Source organism: Pleurodeles waltl, chromosome 1_1 (assembly GCF_031143425.1).
Source record: "Pleurodeles waltl isolate 20211129_DDA chromosome 1_1, aPleWal1.hap1.20221129, whole genome shotgun sequence".
Taxonomy (NCBI): domain Eukaryota; kingdom Metazoa; phylum Chordata; class Amphibia; order Caudata; family Salamandridae; genus Pleurodeles; species Pleurodeles waltl.
The window spans coordinates 51,122,853-51,141,738 of NC_090436.1; the positions used below are offsets into that span (position 1 = coordinate 51,122,853).

Consider the following 18,886-nt stretch of genomic DNA (forward strand, 5'->3'; position numbering starts at 1 on the left):
CCACTTTTGGGACGGTTTAACACCGTCCTCCAAAGTTAGAATCAGGCCCTATGTTATGAGTTTCAGCTTAAAAACATCTCTTGCACAAATGCCTGGTGCCCGATTTTGTTTCAGATGTACTGTCTGTGTGTTAGCAGTGGGGTGCCACTATTGCATGTGCAAGCCACAGACAGTGGCATAATGAACTTGAGGGAGCCCCCCTGCAAAGTACCTGGAGGGGACCCATCCTCCACGGGAGGGGGTGACTGTAGTGGGTGACTTGCCCACTTCTTCTGGAGGGGGCTTCCTGCTCATTTCTTTGTCCTGGGGAGTGCAAGGCCACAGTCTCTTGAGTGGGTGACTTGCCCACTGGTTCTGGAGGGGGCTCCATGCCCAATTCTCTCTGCTGGGATTGCAAGCTCACAGTCTCTGTAGTGGGTGACTTGCCCACTGGTTCTGGAGGGGGGTCCATGCCCATTTCTCTATGCTGGGGAGTGCAAGGCCACAGTCTCTCAAGTGGGTGACTTGCCCACTGATACTGGAGGGGGCTCCATGCCCATTTCTCTCTGCTGGGGAGTGCAAGGCCACAGTCTTTGGAGTGGATGACTTCCCTACTAGTTCTGGAGGGGGCTCCATGTCCATTTCTTTGTTACGGGGAGTGCAAGGCCACAGTCTCTGTGGTGGGTAATTTGCCCACTGGCTCTGGAGGGGGCAGCCCGCGCCAGTAGCCCCTGGGGGGTGGCCTACATAGTGTCCGCCGTTGGTGACGGCTGCACTGTGGTGGTGGTTGGAGGAGTCTCCTTGGCAGCCCCTGCACACTCTGATGGCTGCACTGTGGTGGTGGTTGGAGGAGGCTCCTGGGCAGGCCCTGCACATCCACAGCTGGCGATGGGGGCCCGTGACAACTGGTGGTGGTGGCGGTGTTAGCCTGACAGCTTCCTCTGGCTTACAGTGCCCCATCTCCTCCTGTCCATGACTCGGGGATCCCTTAACCTTCCTGGCAGGGGTGGATGGGCTCTTCCCCTCTCTGCCTGGAGCTGCTGCAGACTCCTTCCCCTTCTTCACAGCTGCTGCAGGCTCCTTCCCCTTCTCCACAGCTGGTGCAGGACTCTTTCCTTTCTTCCCTGGTGGTGCTGGCTCCTTCCCCTTCAGTGTTGTAGGCCTGGTATCCTTACCACCACGCGTAGGTGGTGCTACCAATTTCCCCGTCGACTGTTTGACTGAGGTGCTGGGCTGTGTCATTGGTACCCTGCCCATACGTGCAGGATGGGGTGGAGGGGCAGGGAAGAGGTCAAGTTGGGCAAGGAAAATCTTTTAAGAGACGTTGGGGCAGGAGGAGGGAGGAGTAATGGGAGTGGTTGTTGGAGGTGTATGTCTGCTGGATTTGGGTGCAGGTGCATGGGCTGTATGCTGATGTGAGGTGGATGGCTGTTTGGTGTTTGAGTGTGAGCGTTTGTGTCCTTTAGGAGGGGGGACAGACACGGTGGGAGAAGACACAGGGGACGAGTGCATGGCTGCTTTGGCAGTGTCTCCCAGTGAGCTGTATGTACTGCTTGGTGTGGTGATGCTGATAGTGGATGTAGAAGTAGTTCATGCAGGTGTGAGAGTGGACGTGTCTGGGAGGGAGGTGGAGAATGAGGAGGAGGGGGAGACAGTGGAGGCTATGGATGTTGTAATGTCTGCAATGGTATGGTGTTTGTGTGAGTGCCTGTGGGATGAAGTCAGGTGCTTGTGTTTGCCTGTGACACGCTTGTGTGTTGCCTTGTGTGCATGCTCGTCTGTCTGTGTGCTTGGGATGGTTTGGGGTTGAGGAGAATGGGACTGGGAAGTGGAAGTTGGAGGGGGGACTGTAGAAACAGGGACAATAGCTGCCATCAGAGAGGAGGCCAAAGCCTGAATCGATCTCTGTTGGGCCGCCAATCCATCATGAATGCCCTCCAGGAATGCATTGCATTGCTGCATCTGAGGTGCCTGCCCCTGGGTGGCATTCACAATGGTTGACTGCCCTACAGAGATGGATCTCATGAGGTCAATAGCCTCCTCAGTCAGGGCAGCAGAGCTCACTGGGGCAGGGCCTGAGGTGCCTGGAGCGAAGGAGCGAAGGAGATGCCCACCCTTCTGGATGAGTGGGCATGGAGAACTCGCTGAGGGGCTACTGGGAGGACGGTGCTGGTACAGGGTGTAGCGGCTGTACCTGCAGCTGGGGTGGTCACAGAGGTGTCCGCCATCACCAGGGAGCTCCCATCGGAGGAGGTATCTGAGTCTGTGTTGTTTCCAGTCTCTGCCGTGGTGCTCCCTTTGCCCTCCATCCCATTGGTTCCCTCGGCGTTGGTGGAATCTGCCTCCAGGGTCCTGTGGGATGCAGCTCCCTCTGTCGCCGGTGCCCCCGCTAATCCGCCAGATGATGATAATGCACACATGAACAGGATGACAGAACAAAAAAGGGTAGGGAGAGAGAAAAAGGAAACACTGGGTCAATTACTGTACCAACACCACGGTTGGCGTGATCAGCACCCTCACAAACAGGGAACAGGCCTAAGCACTATGCATTGCACTACCAGTGACATGGCTAGTCACTAATGCTAGTTGAGGACCACACACCGCCAACTGCAGCACACCTGGGACCCACAATGCCCTGCCTGAAATGGACTCCTACACTAGGTGCACTAGGACATGCAACCATTACCCCAGAGATGACCTACGCTGCTAAGTCTGGCCTGGCCTTAAGGGCACCCACTAACTCACATCCACCACCCCGATCCCTCCTCACCTACCAAAAGCTATCAGGATACCCACTGTACTCACCCCTTTGTGGCTGCTGTGAGTCCCTCAAGTGCCAATCCAGATCCAGGTAGGCCACCGCCAGTATGCAGGCCATCAGGGGGTCAGGGTCCGATGGGCACCCCATCCTCGTTGGGAGGCCAGCCCCAGCTGGGCCTCAACCGTCTTCCGTGCCCCGCGTCTCAGGTCCTCCCACTGTTTCTGACAGTGGGTGCTCCGCCTGCCATAGACCCCCAGGGTCCGCACGTCCTTGGCAATGGTACGCCATAATCCCTTCTTTTGATGGGCGCTGACCTTCAGAGGCAATACAGACAGGGGAACACCATTAAACAAACAGTCCAGCCTTTCACACATATGGCCCACCAATCCCGTTTCCATTCCCATTGGCACACACTTTGTCCACCTCACAACATGTAAACACCGCCAACAGAGAATTCCCCCCCGACCAACCTTACACAATGACTTCACACACATCTCCATGCATCCATGCCACATGCATTGTGCACAAAGTGTATTCACCTGTTGGTCTGGAGGCCCATACAGCAGTCCGTACTGAGGTAGGACCCCATCCACAAGTTGCTCCAACTCCTCCGAAGTGAATGCTGGGACCCTTTCCCCAGTCACACGGCCATGGTAGGTTCCAGACACAGGTCACAGCAGCACATACAGTGTAGGTCTTCTCCTGTTGAAGGTCAGGAAACAAGTGAGGATTGAGTTATGAAATGGCGGTCACGTCCGCGGCAGTGTACACCATCACCACCAGCGCTGATCCCCTTTGGCCACTGTACTCCATAGGGCCCAATGTTATCCAATGAGGGATTGCACGATGGTGCAAGACCGCCTACTGCCACGACGCCCAACGTCAGCGGAATTATCTCACTTCCATCTGTCCCTCCATACAGGACAGGCGGTCGCCATCTCCGGGGGGGGGGAGTGGGGGGGAAAGGCCTCTCGACAGTTACTGCATCATAGATTCAATAGGCACATACTTCAACACTTACTCATTCCCAATACATAGGTGCCCCATGTGGACTGATGTGGTTTAGTTGTTCAAATTAAGACAGCCTACTCACTCTTGTGTCCCTTAGATACCTACCGCTGCGGATGAATAGGAGATTCAGATATACCCTGTGTACAGACCCCTTGTGGACTTGGCTACACTGCAGAACAGGCACATAATACTCACCTATAGACTGGACAGGGCCACAATCACAGAGCTGTGTGCTCAGTTGAAGCCTGACCTGATATCTGCTATCCGTCATCCGACTGGGATCCCCCTTCTTGTGCAAGTGCTATCAGTGCTCCATTTCCTGGCGACAGGCTCTTTCCAAGTGACAGTGGGCTTGGCAGCAGGAATGTCACAGCCAATGTTCTCAATCGTGCTGGCAAAACCCATGTGCAGCTAAATTTTTTCCCCCAGGTGGAAGAATTGGCCACTGTGAAGGCCGGATTCTATGCAATGGGACATATCCCCAATATTATTGGGGCGATTGATGGGACACATCTAGCGTTTGTCCCCTCCCACCAGAATGAACAGATGCACAGAAATCGTAAGAGTTTCCACTCCATGAATGTGCAGATGTTGTGCCGGGCGGACCAGTACATCTCCCACGTCAATGTTAAGTATCCTGGGGCGGTACATGATGCCTTTGTCCTGACGAATAGCAGCATCCCAAATTTAATGGCCCAACGATAGAGGCACAGGGTATAGCTTATAGGTGAGCCTTGGTCTCCACCCAGTGTATGCTAGTGTATGCCTCTGGTGTTGACCTCATAGGATAGTGTGTGGCTAACTGTTGCTGTTGTCCCTCAATACCTGCAGGTGACTCTGGCCACCTAAACCTATTGTGGCTGCTAACCTCTGTGAGGAATGTCAGGACAAGGGCTGAAGAACGTTATAATGAGGCACATGGGTGAACCAGAAGAATAATCGAACGTACCCTCGGCCTCCTGAAGGCCCCCTCCGCCTCCATCAGACCGGTGGATCCCTGTGCTACTCACCCGACAAGGTCTGCCAGATAGTCGTGGCATGCTGCATGTTGCACTACCTGGCCCTCAGACAGCATGTACCTTTTCTGCAGGAGGCGGAGACTGGAGATGCCGCTGTGGCTGCAGTAGACCCTGATGCCAGTGAGGATGAAGAGGCTGAAGATGAGGATGAAGACAACAGAACCACAGTTATCCGGCAGCACTTCCAATGACAGACAGGTGAGTCAGTGGAACTTCACATGTCATTGACTATTGGTGTATTCTGTGTGGCTGTGGCATGATGGCATTACCCACTTTTTACCTCTACTTCCATCTGTCGGGTATGGATTGTCTTTTTATAGATGTTGGTGCAATGCCACCTGTGTACTGATGTGCTGACTACAGCCATCTACAGGTCATTATATCTATGCTCTCACACTGTACAGTTAATTTGCAATGGATATAACTGTTTCCATTATTACACTGTTTCAAATCATGACATACAAGTATTTGAGTTGTGTTAAAGGGTGTTTATTATAGTGCAAATAAATTGAAGGGGAAGTGCAATGTAATGGGGTGATGGTGGAGGAAAGTCCAGGGTATAGTTCCAGTCTGTTTGTAGCACAGGTACAGTGTCCAAGTGGCCATTGGAAGGGGAGCAAAGGCAATTCAAGTTGGACTAGGTGACATTGTGGGACACAAGGGGGACAATCAGGAGCCTCATGGCGGTGGTCTTGGCTAATGTCTTTGGCTTCTGCCTGGGTTGCAGGGAACATTTGTGGGGTGGTTCACCTTCTGCAGTGGGAGGGGTGCTGGTGGCCTGTGAGTCCTGTGGCGGGGCCTCTTGGCAGCAGAGGATGTGGATGGCTGTTCAGTTGACTGGCTAGTGGTAAGGGCCCACTGGTGTGCTGTTGCCTCCATCATGACGCTGGCCATGTCTGCCAGCACCCATGCTCTGGAGATCAGGGTGGTGTTGATGGCCTGCAAGTCCTCCCTGATCCCCTCATACTGTCCCTCCTGCAGCCCTCTGTTCTCCTGCATGCTGTCTAGGATCTGGCCCATCGTATCCTGGGAATGTAGGTAGGCTCCCAGGATATCGAAGAGTGCTTCCTGCAGAGTCAGTTTCCTGGTCCTGTCCTCCCCCTGGCACACATCAGTCCTCCCAGTGTCCCTATTGGCCTGTGCCTCTGTCCCCTGAACGGTGTGCCACTGACCCCAGGTCCCTGATTATTTTGGGGGCGAGCTGTGACCTGGGGTCCCTGTAGAGGTGGGCACACTGCTGATTGACGTGTCCTGGGGACAGAGGTGTGGGTACCCTGGGTGGGTGCTGTGGTGTTGAATCCTGATGGGGGAGGCTCTGTGGTGGACTCTGATTGTGCTTGGTTGACCGGCTGTCCAGTGGTCCCTGATGTGCCAGGTAGTTCGTCCAGATCTTGAAGTCCAGAGTTACTGTCATCACTGGGGGCATCTTCTGTTGGGGGATTGGATATTTGTGCCACCTCCTCTCCGCTGAGATTGGCTGGGGTAACTGTGGAGATGTAAGTGATGTATTAAAGTTTATGTGTGTGACATATTGTACATCTCTGGCTTCCCCTCTATCATTGGTGCTATCTTTTGCTTGTGTATGTGATGTGTTGTGGGAATGCTAGTTCCCCTATGCTGTGCATGCTTTAGTGATGGGTGTCCATGCAGAGCTGAGAGGGGTGTCCATGCATTGGTATGGCATGCATGGCTTGGCATTGGGGTTAGTCATATGGGTAGATGCAGTGTGTGGGATGGAATGGAGTGATGGGAGTGAGGGTGAGAGTGTGTGATGGCATGCAGGTATGGAGGGGTGATAAGTATTAAAATCTGACTCACCAGTGTCCAGTCCTCCGGCTACTCCAGCGAGTCCCTCAGGATGCAGTATAGCCAAGACTTGCTCCTCCCGTGCTGTGAGCTGTGGGGGAGGAGGTGGGGGTCCACCGCCAGTCCTCTGTATGGCGAGCTGGTGTCTTGCTGCCACGGAATGCACCTTCTCCCGTAGGTTGCTCCACCTCTTCCTGATGTCGTCTCTTGTTCACCTCTTCCTGATGTCGTCTCTTGTTCTTGTGTGCTGTCCCACGGCATTCACCCTGTCCACGATCCTCCGCCAACTCCAACTCCATCTTCATGGCAATGGAGATCTGCTGTACATGTGCTCCAAAGAGCTGTGGCTCTACCCTGACAATTTCCTCCACCATGACCCTTAACTCCGCATCTGTGAAACGGGGGTGCCTTTGTGGTGCCATGGGTGTGGGGTGTGTTGGTGAGAGTGTGTTGAGTGATGTGGTGGTGTGTGTGATGTGTAGTGCGTGAGAGATGTATGGGTTTGAGTAGTTATCTCTGTGCTCTTCTCCTCAGTGTTCTGGTAGCAATTGTTGTTGGTAAGTGGTTGTGGGTAATGTGGGTGTGTGTTTTATAGTGGTGTGAGTGTGTGGGTGTGGTGTGTGTATAGGTGTCAGGTGTGGCTCTTTGAATTAGCCAATGCTGTATGGTTTAGTATTTGGGTATCCATTCTGAGCGCAGCGGTGTGAAGCCCCAATGGTTTACCGCTGTTGAATGTCCGCCGTGGTGATTCGTGGGTCATGATGTGGTGGGTGTTGTTTTGTTGGCGTAACGGTATGGGTGTTGGTACTGCCACTTTATCACTGACCTTTGGTCTGGCGGACTTCTGTCTGTGGCTGTATTCTGTTGGTTTGGTTTGTGTGTGTCATAATATGGTTCACGGATTACTGCCACCGCGGCGGTATGTTGGTGGGCGTCAGCATGGCGGTAAGTGGGATTTACCGCCAGGGTCATAATGAGGGCCTAAGTGACTTGCCCAGAATGTTGAACTGATACCAGGACTTGAACCTACTGTTGAATTCCAAAGTCGAGAGCTCTGATGCTAAGGTCACAACCTCTCAATTTTCCTCTGTGGGAAAGGTGCCTCACACGGAGGCCTATGCAAACATACAGCACCCTCCACCAAGGCCTGAAAGACATTGGGGCCGAGGTGTCAATGGACACTCAGTAAAATGGCTTCTCTTACTCTCCCCCTCTGCAGCCAAATATAGCCTCAGGACGATGGCTTGGTAAGGGACGGGTGAAGAAAAGCACACAGATGCTGGTCTAGTGGCCTGAGGTGATGATGGCCCAACAGCCATATCACATGCTCCCAGGAAGGCAGCTGCACTCTGAACACCGCGCCTCATTTTTAACAGCAGAGCAGGGGATTGGGACAATGCTTCTGGGCATCTGCGCCGGCCCTACAGGGAGCCCAGCTAAAGTCTGCTAGGCCCAGAACAATACTGACTTAGCGATGCTGCTGCAAGCCCCACCCCGCCTAAAAAGACCAGACCACAAGTGACCCTTAGTCACCATCCTATTGCCCAAAGCCCGACTGCCCGCCTGTCCAATCTGGCGCTGCTCTCTCAAGAAAAATGTGCAGTCCGCAGCCAAGATGCTAACTTGCCTGAGCTGGGGAGAGCGCTAAGGAGACAATGGGAGCAGCAATTTTGCATCTCACTGCAGAGAGTGGGACAGGATTAATGAAAAGGCCCCACAGGCAAGTACAGTATGTGATCCAAGTGTCCTACAGAGAAGGAGGAGTGTCATGCAGGATCCCAGGCGCCCCAAGAGGGTGCATATTAACTGTACACCATTACCAAGGCAGTGGAATCTCACTGAGCCTTCAGTGAGCCTATTTTACCTCTGAGGGCGTGTAAGTAATACACCAAGAGCACAGTTGCAAAGTCTTTTGTTTATTTGCATGGGGTCATGTCCCCATGCAAGTGAGGGAACACACTCTTCCATTCAAGCAATATGTGTGCCTGCCATGTCAGTATAAAAGAAGGAGCTGCACAAGTGCTGCTGTTCCTTTATGTAATATACCAGGGATATGAGGAAACAAATGGGCACAAATTCCCATTGTGCCCTTGGACATGCCCCTGCAATCCCAAAGTTCCCTGTCAATAACTCATCCCATTATGAATTTAATTAATCATTTTTATTGTGCTAGAATCATGAATATCTTCTCCTGTTTCTTCATAAATTATTTATTTTATTCTTGTTTCTTCTTATTTTGAGCAGTTATTTTGTTCGATATGTGTCTTTTTCTGAATAAATCCATTGCGTAACTAAACAACAATATTATACATACTATGACCCTCATTACAACCTTGGCGGGCGGCCTCCGCATTACAAACAGAGTTTCCGCCCTCCGGGCCAGCAGGGATGTCGGCCGTAACATTGGAGCCGGCTCCTAATGGAGCCGGCTGTGTTGCGGCCGTGCGACGGGTGCAGCTGCACCCGTCCCGCTTTTCACTGTCTGCTGTGCTGACAGTGAAAAACAGGGTGGGGCATTGCCTGGGGGCCCCTGCACTGCCCATGCCAAGTGCATAGGCAGTGCAGGGGCCCCCAGGGGCACACGACTCCTCTTCCCGCCAGCCTTTCCATGGCAGTCTCTACCACCGTGGACAGGCTGGCGGTAAGGGGAGTCGTAATCCCCTGGGCAGCGCTGCAAGCAGCCCTGTCCTGGCAGATTAAAACCGCCGTGGCAAACATGTCCTCTGCGGTCGTAATAAGGCAGATTGTACCGCCAGCCTGTTGGCAGTACAATCGCCAAAACAGCCCTGGCAGTCTTTGACTGCCAGGGTTGTAATGAGGCCCACAGTCCTCTGTTTTTCCCTTTCTATACAGCACATTGATACTTTTCCATGCCTTGTCTAAGAGCTCTAAAATCTGACAAATGATTAAATAAAATTAACATTTTATGTAGGAGAATTGAATCAACAGGTTTTTTTTACGTATTTTAGTAGGCATACTATTTAAGTATCCATTTGTTCTTTCATCCCCTCTTTTCATGCTTCCTTGAAAGAAGGTAAGGTAGGACTCTTAGGCCCATATTTATACTCTGTTTGCGCCGGTCTTGCGTCAATTTTTTTAATGCAAATCCGGTGCAAACTTAACTCCATATTTATACTTTGCCGCTAGACCCGTCTAGCGCCAAATTTATGGAGTTTGAGTCATTTTCTTACCTTGGAAACCTACCTTGCGTTAATGAGATGCAAGGTAGGTGTTCCAGGGCAAAAAATTACTCTAAGGCCTTTGCGCCTTATTTATACTCCTGTGCAAAAATGACGCACGGGAAGGGGAGGGCCTTAAACATTACTCTAAACCAGTTTAGATTATTTTTTTGACGCATGGGTCAGGGCAGGCGTTAAGGGACCTGTGGGCTCATTTCCATGGTCTCCGACCATGGAAGCAGTCCACAGGTGCCCTTCCCTGCCCCCAGGGACACCACCTGCCACCGTCGCCCACCCCTGGATGACACCCATGGAAGGGGGGACCCATCTACGGTAAGTAGAGGTACGTATTTTTTTTACATTTTGTAAAATGGCATAGGGGGCCTAACTTGGGCCCCCCTACATGCCATTGTGCCGAATGGCAATGCCCAGGGGACATACGTTCCCTGGGCATGGCCATTGGACAGGGGGGCATGACTCCTGTCTTAGAAAAGACAGGAGTCATTTCCATGGGGGTGGTGCGTCAAAAAATGATGCTAGTCAGGTTTGAGTAAATATTTTTGTCTCTAACATGACTTGCACCATTCTTTGAAGCACAACCCCCATTCTTCCATACGCCTCCGCTGCCCGGTTAGAGTAATTTATTTTTACGCTAACCAGACCGCAACGTCGGCTAACGTCATTCCATAAATAAGGCACCCGGCTGGCTCGTTGGAATGGCGTTAGCTGGCGGTAAACTTTTTGCCGCAAATCTGCGCTAGTGCTGATTTGCGTCAAAAAGTATAAATATGGGCCTTAGAGTCATTCACAACCAGTACTCACTGATGAGCCACTGTTTCTCCAAGTTCCATCTGCTTCTCTTACTAATCTCTCTGTTTGAATTCCCCCTGAATCTCGAGTGTTAGTCAGACTATCTAACTCTCCTGTCAATGTCTTCTGGCTGAAAATGTTCTCCAAGCAACACAACTCCAGTTCTCTACTTGAAATTGAAGCTATCTAAACAGAGCTTGCAAAGCAATGTAGAAGGCTGGCTCTCTATATAGTGTACAAAAATGATGTGCACTGTGCAGAGAGTCCACGCTAAGCTATCTTGGTATCCAGAGGTGTTTAGTAGACCACTTAATGCTTTATTTTTAGTGGTAGCTTGGTCGAGCAGTTAGGCTAAACTTTGAGATATGCTAAGCATTTGTTGTACTCACAGTATCAATAAATGTGGAAACACACTCAAAAGAATAACTTGAAACCAATTTACATTTGTATACCATTTTTAAGACCAAGGTTATCAAAATTGGGTAAGTTCTTTTTATGTTATGATTTTATAAAGTTTAGCAAAATTTTTCTTTTTGTGCATAATTAGGCACCATAGGAATCAATGGAAGAAAAATGTAAAAATGCATATAAAATCAAGCAGTGCTCTCACAAGTGTCACCTTTTGTTCTTAGGTTGAGGTCGTTGAGATTTCAAAAGCGGTAAAGCCTTTGAAGCTGACTGGTGGGCCTGTGTGCCGTCCTGGGGGAGGAGGTGTAACAGCTCCACCCAGGAAAGGCTTTGTTTTCTGGCTTCTGAGAGCAGAGGCTCTCACCCCAGGAGTCCAGATCTGTCTGGTGGTGGCAGGCTGATAAAAAACAGTCAGCAACCATGCCTGGGTTGGTAGGTTTTGCAGGAGGCACCTTTAAGGTGCCCTCTGGGTACCTGTTATAATAAATCCAACACTACCATCAGTGTGGGTTTATTGTTCTGAGTTGTTTTATATTAAACAACACAGTACTCAGAGAGGCCATTGTGTAGCTGGGGAATTCGCAATGACCAGTATCCAGCACATGTATTTGCCATGGCTCCCCTGTACACTTACTATGTCTTAAGGTTTTGTAAAGACACAGTAGGGGCATATTTGTTCATGCAAACATATGCATCATATGAATTATAGCGCACCCAGCCTTAGGGCTCTAAGGCCTGCCAGAGGGTTGACTTACCTATAGTGCATTCAGTGTTAGTGGACAAGGTACTCTTGGTGAGTGCCATGTCGAGTTTGCAACTTCTAAATACACTTCGTCATTGACTTGCAATGGCAGTCTCCATGAGGCTGGTTTTGGGCCTTTCATCCCTGGGGGGCCTGCTTCAGTACCCATGCCCTATGTACCAGGGGTAACATTTGCTAGGGACTTACAAAGGGGGTTGAAGTGCCAAGCATAGTACAGCTTTGGGGAAAAAGATCTGGCCCTGGGAACCTGTTTAGCAGGGCCCCAAGGCTCTTATAGTTTAAATCCACAACAGGTTCCAGGCAAACATTTGGTGGGGGTACCCCAACCAAAACCCAGTTCCCACTCAGCCCCCCCCCCCCCAAAACCCCACCCCCACACCCCAGCGAACAGGCCAGGAGACTCAGCCAAATTAGGGAGAGTCTTCCTAGTCTGTCAGGGAAAGAAGAGTAGAGGACCAGGCTGCATTGTTGTAGGACCTACTCTGCATTACATCCTACTGTCCAGGTCACTTCCTCTGGGAAGGTTACCCACCTCACCTTTTAGGACCCCAGTCAGTAGATTTTAATCTTGTTTTCCCTCTTTCCTTTTCCACCTCACCTAACCCTATTTTAGCCAGGGTCACACCTAGCTTGCCCCAAGAGGTCACCAACAAATGGAGCAACCCTACCATGACCAGCAGGGTCAGTGGATCTACTTTGCTATTTGGCATGGGGTTGGACCTACATGCCAAGGATATTGTAGCCATAAAGGCTAACACCTAACAGGGGCCACTGATAGCTGTCAGTGGCGTGAACCACACTTTAAGCTCTTCGCAGATAGGTGAAGGGGCTAAGCTACAAGCTGATTTGGGGTCAGGGTGCCTGTTGGCCGTTTTAGAGTGGGGGGTTACTACATCTTATAGACAACACCCTTCTTGCAGTCTCTTGTCTGTCGGCTGAGGAACCACCAACTCAGGCTGAACAGTTGCCTGACTAGTCAGGACTTCTTGTGGGTCAGATTGGGCTTCAGCAGGGCCATTTCTGGAATTCTTCTCTACTGGAGCAGAATCTTGTTGGTTCACCGTAACATTTGCAATAAGTTGCCCAACCTTCCTACACTTTTTCCCTTTTTTTTCCTTCTGCGGCCTACTTGCACTTACTGCAGGTGCAGCACTTCCAGAATCCTTGAAAGATGCTTGGCACTGGGCCATCTCCTCTTGTATAAAACTTGCCTCCTGTTCCTTGAAGTCCCAGGACCAAAAAGACTTCATCCTGAAGAAGAACTCCTTGTGTGGTGAAAATTCAACGCACAGCCTGCCAGATATGACGCACAGCCTGCATCGCAGTGAGAAAATCACTGCACGCCGAACCGGAATGACGCAGCCCGGCTCCCCAAGTGGAGATCAACGCAGCGCCAGCGTTGCGACCGGAAATTCGATGCACGGCCCACTGGATCGACGCACAACCGAGCTGGAACTACGCAGCCTGACTTCCTGAGAAGAAGAATCAATGCAGCGCCTGCTATGCGACAGCTTTCTCCGCGCATTGCCCACTGGATTGACGCATCGCCTGTGACTTCGTCCTGCACGTCCAGGTTTCCACTGCATCGTCCCCAGGCAAAAACTCCACAACCTAAAGAGGATCCAAGTCCGCGCGGCGGAAATCGACGCAAAGACTTCCCTGCGTGAAAAATAATGATGCATTGACTGTGTGCGCCCGGAGAAACCGACGCACACCTCCCCGTTTTCCACGCATCTCCTCCTCTGCGGTCCCTTGCAGGGAATTTGAACACAAACCAGGTACTTTGTGCTTGCAAGAGACATTTGTTGCTTTTTAAGAACTGAAGACACTTTATATCATGTTCAAAGAGAAATTTCCAACGTATACTTATTGAATCTTGATAATTTTGACCTGCATTTAACCAGATACATATATATTTTTCGGAACAGTGTGTGGTGTATTTTTGTGGTGTTATACTGTGTTATTGCATGATTTATTGCATAAATACTTTACATATTGCCGTCAAAGTTAAGCCTGACTGCTCAGTGCCAAGCTACCAGAGGGCGGGCACAGGATTATTTGGATTGTGTGTGACTTACCCTGAGTAGAGTGAGGGCCCTTGCTTGGACAGGGGATAACCTGACTGCCAACCAAAGACCCCATTTCTAACACTCAGTAGATGCTCTTTCATGAAAAAATTGTAAAGCCCATCATATTCTTGTACCACGTTACCTTCTAACCAGCCAACCAACATTTTTACTGAATAGTTCACAGATTCTACCCAGGACTGGCTCTGGGTTTTTTGAGTCTCCTAGAATTTTATGCGATACTCTTCAGTTGTGAATCCAAAACCCTCAATCAGGGTACCCTTCATAAGGTCATAGGTTTTGGCTTCTGCCTTATTCAGTGTCAGGAGCCTATCCCTGCATTTATTTGAGAACAGTTCCCACATTAAAGTGCCCCAATTTTCCTTTGCCAGTCCCCTGCCTTCACAGGCTCTTTCAAAGCCAGAAACCCACTTAATGATATCATCACCTTCAGTGTAGGGGGGGCAACTCCTTTTGGGAGTTTTAGGTTGGAAGATCCCTCTTTCTCCCTATTTATTTGCATGCTGCCATCAGAGATAGGTCCTAATCCCATCTCTCCTCTTTTAACTTCTATTTCTAAAAGTTGTGCATCTAAGGCCAACCTTTTGGACAGTCTGCCCACGTTCAGGCCCTCCTTTGAGGGGGCACCTGTGCTGCAGGGAGGAGGACTGATTATCCCCTCTCTCTCCTCAGTGTTAGCTTCTTGCTCAGAAGGTTATGCTTCTTAATTTTCTCTGGGATGTTCTTTGTCAGACTGTGCCACAAGCCATCTAAGCTTTTCTGTGGTAGGACGTCTCCAAATGGGGATGTGGTAAGTCTGGCAGAGAGCCCTTTAGTGTTTATGGTTATATTCAAGGTAAGAGGTCAGGTCAGGTTCCTGAGCCTGGTTCTCATCATCAGACAAGATTTATATCACTAAAGTTGGGACCTTTTCACATTTTTAGAAAACTTTAGCAAATTTTCAAAAACTTTTGCAAACTTCTGGAAACTTTTTCTAAGGCATAACTAGAGTAAAGATGTTTAGCGACTAATCACTGTTTTAGGGACCAAACCAGGGCCCTAACAATTCATTTTAACATTTTTGAAAAAATATTCCATTTGTAAAAAATACAACTACAGACAATTTTTAGAGTTATTTGTGTGCTCACTTAGTGACAGCAAATGTAAAGTCTTGTATACCTCCGCTGTACCCCCAAATTAGGAGGCTGTCTCTCTATATAGTTCCGAAAAAGGATGTGCACTGTGCAGAGAGTCCAAACAACCCCACCTTGGTATTCAGAGGTAGTTAGTAGACCACCTAATGCTCTGCTTTTAGTGGTGGCTTGGAGATGTGCTAAGCATTTGTTGTAACCACAGTATCAAAAAATGTGGACACACACTCAAAAGAAAAACTCGAGACCAACTTACAAAAATACTTCAGATTTGTATAAAAGTTATAAGACCAAGATCATCAAAATTGGGTGAGTACTTTTTAAGTTATGATCTTTCAAAGTTTAGCAAAAATACTCATTGTGAGTGATTACACACCATAGGAATCAATGGAAAAAATACATACAAAATCAGGCAATGCTCTCACAAGTTTCACCTTCTGTTTTTAGGTCTAGGTCATTGAGATGTCCTGTGGGCAAGCCTGAGAAGTGCGGGTAGCATCTGAAAGTCCTTAAGCTGGTGCAGAACCGAGAAGGGGACCACTTGGAAACGCACTGCACAGGAGAACTTAAAGGTAAGTTCTGGGGGTTCCCTTGGAGGGTAGAGGTTGCAAGGGGTGAGGGACCCCAAAACCACAGCTGGTTTTCTGATGCAAGGGCAAGGGAGGCTGGGTGCAGTGTAGATAGGTCAGCCAAGGATTGTGCATCCTAATGTCCTTGGTGCCAGGTGCAGGTCACTTTGAGGGTAGATTGCAGGTCAGCAGGGCCACTCTGGGGGGGGTTAGGCTTGGGTGCCGGGAAGTCCTTTGACTGGAGGTTGCATCTGGTCCTCGGAGAGTCCGGAGTGGACTTTTCTTCTGGGTGTCCAATGTTGTGGGTCCAGTACCCCGAGCTATGGCACGTATCAGCCACTGGAGGGTGCAGTGCCACCCAACTTAGCACACTGGCAGGGATTGTCCTCTGGGTCTGTTGGGTGAAATTTGGTGTGGCTACTATGTCAGGTTCATTGATCAGTGGCCGGTCAGTGAACTGGACTTCACTGGTTATTGCCTGCTGGGTGAAAGGAGTGATACCTTGACTCTGAAGGGAGGTTCTCTGCAAGTTTTAGAAGGCTGGAGGTCCTCTGTTTTTTTTTTAGAGTTCGTCCGATACCCAGTTATCCCCTCAGCTGTGATTGTCAAGTCCTGTGTGCAGCAGGCAGGGTTTGGCGCCTTTGTCTTCTTGCAGCAGTACTTCTGTTCTCAAGCCTTGGGTCTTCTTTGTTGCTGGTCGTCTTTTATCCATTGAATCTGATATGCAGGTCTAGGGATGCCCACTAAATACTGAATTTAGTGGGCATTAAGGGGTCGTACCTGGTAGTGGACAATGGACCACTTACCTTAGGGTAGCTGCACCCACTATGTGACCACTTCCTGAGAGAAGAGGTCACATCCCTAACCCAGCTATTTTCCTGTCATCCAAGATGGAGGAAAATGAAATGGAGTGGCCACCTCACCTGCCAGTGGTGGTGCAGGCTGGGGGTGCTCACTCCTGCTACTCTGGCTGAGTTTTCCCAACGGTTTTCCCTCTCACAGTGGGGGAAAAACCATGGAGTAGCCATCTGTTGCTAGTAGCAGAGTCAGAGGACAGATTTAAAAAGTGGTAAATTAATTATTCCAATGGGAAGCAAGCACCTTCTCTACTGTATGCACAGTGCAGTACTGACACACAGTACAGTACTGACAGACCGCAATTCAACACAATAACGGGTAGACACCTAAATAAGTCTCACGGCTATTCGTAAACTACCTGATTCCACGTAAACCGCTCTGAAGCTCTTGGGTCGAGCTTCAATTTTCAAACTGTTTGTGTTTTAATGACCGTGTTTTTGAAGGAAAAGTGTGTTTTCATAAAAGGAAAACCTAGATTTCAAGTGTGCCAGCATCAGTTACTTGCCACGTAACTACACCTTTTTTGGGGGGTTTTAAGGCAAAGTGGGAATAAGTTATTAACAAACCATTCGTGAACCAGCTATGTAAGCTAATGGCTATCCCATTTGAATGTGCTTGTTTTATTTGACTATCTCGTTGCCACATATATCTGGGTCACACTGTTCGATACGTTTCACAAACATATCTAACTTAATCCGAACATGTATTTTTATGAATGTGATAATGATTTCATTGAGGGGACAGGGCGCCCTTGCTCATGTTTTACTGTGTGATTTCTCTTTAAAGCCAGGGGTCAGGCACTGACCGGTGCATCTGAGGTCATAGGCACCCGTGGAGGGTCGGTTTCCATTGAATGCAGCTATGAGGCCGAGTACCGAGACTCTCCCAAATACTGGTGCCGAGGTCCAGGACAGTTCTGTCAGATATTTGTTAAAACATCCATGTCTGAGCGAGAGGTGCGGAAGGACCGAGTGGCCATCAGGGATGCACCGCGCACCGGGACATTCACTGTGGTCATGGAAGGGCTGAGGCCGGAAGATGCCGGGAGCTACCAGTGTAGAATACGCAGACCTGGTTTGCTAGATGTCCAGTTCCCAGTCTCAGTGGTTGTTCGTACAGGTGAGTCCATGCTCTGAGACCTCTAATGATCACTCTGCTTCTGTGTGCAGCTAGTGGGAGAGGGAATTATGGGGTGATATTGGCATGTATGTATGTATGTGTCTGTATTCACAGCGCGGTGAACATATGTGAGAGCTCAGGCAGTGAAACAAGCAGATAAAACTTACAAAATAAACGTGTGTTGCAAAAATAAACACAAACGTGTCTATGTACAAATACATCCAACCCGTTAAAAGTTCCTAAAACCAGCGAAACACACGACTATCTCCTTTAAGAGATTATCTATATTCTAGGGATTAATGCTGCATTTAGATACAAGTAGCTATTTTGAATGTATACATGTAATGCCTTGATTAATCCATTCTACATATATGACTTTGCATTTTTAGTCAGTATTCTCTTCTCTGTCCATTTTCAAATGCTTCTCTTGTAGAGACATAAGAATGCAATATCTGGCACATTAAGGAACTAAAAAAAGAACACCTTGTTGAGTTTCAGCTTAAAAACATTTCTTGCACACCTTGTTGCCCGATTATGTGTCAGTCCGTGCAGGAGCATTGGGGTGCCTTTATTGCGTGTGCAAGCCTCAGACAGTGGCATAACAAAACCTCAGGGGGGGCCCCGGCAAAGTACCTGGAGAGGGCCCCCTGGACCCAGTCAGGGGCCTGCCGCCCATGCACAGTGTACTGTGCTAAGGGGCCCCCTGGAGCTCAGGCCCCCCCTTGCAATGCAGGGGCTGCAGGGGCCTTTGTTATGCCACTGGCCAGGGACTGAAAGAGTGCTCCCACTAACAGGGTCGGATTGAGATCACAATTAGGCCTGGGCCCCCCAAGAAGAGTGCCTCATATTCCTGGACCATGCCCGCTCATAAAACACCGTTTGTCTAGTCTCATGAGATTATGTTTTGGGTCTTGCCTACATAAACACGCTCTGGTGCATGAGCTTTCCAGACTCTTGTGTTTTATGATGGACTTAGAACCCACCATTACTTACGATATATTGCAGTAAGGTCGCTCTTCTTTGGGCCTTCTACTGCCAGCCACGCATTATTTCCTTTCTGCCCAGGATAATGTCCCTCCGCTCGCCATTCGCTGCTCGTTTTGCGATTCGTATACTATTTCTTGTTTTTAAAAGGTGCTATGATGCTGTCAATGCTGTTCTCGTCATAGCACTTTTTTTCACCTTTCCCCACCAGCCACCATGCTGTTTCCTCTTCTCCCCTCCCCCTCCCTTTGCCTGCTTCTTCTACCCTCTACTACCGCCCCTCCCTCCCATCCGAGTTTCTTCTCCCTCCCTGAATGGCAAAAGTAAAAAACAAGCTTTTGCAATGCAATAGGTCTCGCATTTACTTGAGTTAGAGCTATTAGCGTTGTGAATGCATAACTGG

At 49.5% G+C, this 18,886-nt stretch overlaps 1 protein-coding gene across 5 annotated transcripts in view; it reads left to right on the forward strand.

Annotated features, from left to right (window-relative positions):
- LOC138261305 (polymeric immunoglobulin receptor-like) overlaps positions 1-18,886 on the forward strand; it is a 278,961-nt gene that overhangs the window by 23,113 nt on the left and 236,962 nt on the right. For 4 of the 5 annotated variants that reach the window (XM_069210425.1, XM_069210511.1, XM_069210254.1 and 1 more), the window contains exon 2: positions 17,167-17,499. The exons of the other annotated variant lie outside the window; for it this stretch is intronic. In XM_069210425.1, the coding sequence (XP_069066526.1) occupies positions 17,167-17,499 (333 nt within the window). The remainder of the gene's footprint in view (positions 1-17,166; positions 17,500-18,886) is intronic. 5 annotated transcript variants of the gene reach the window in all.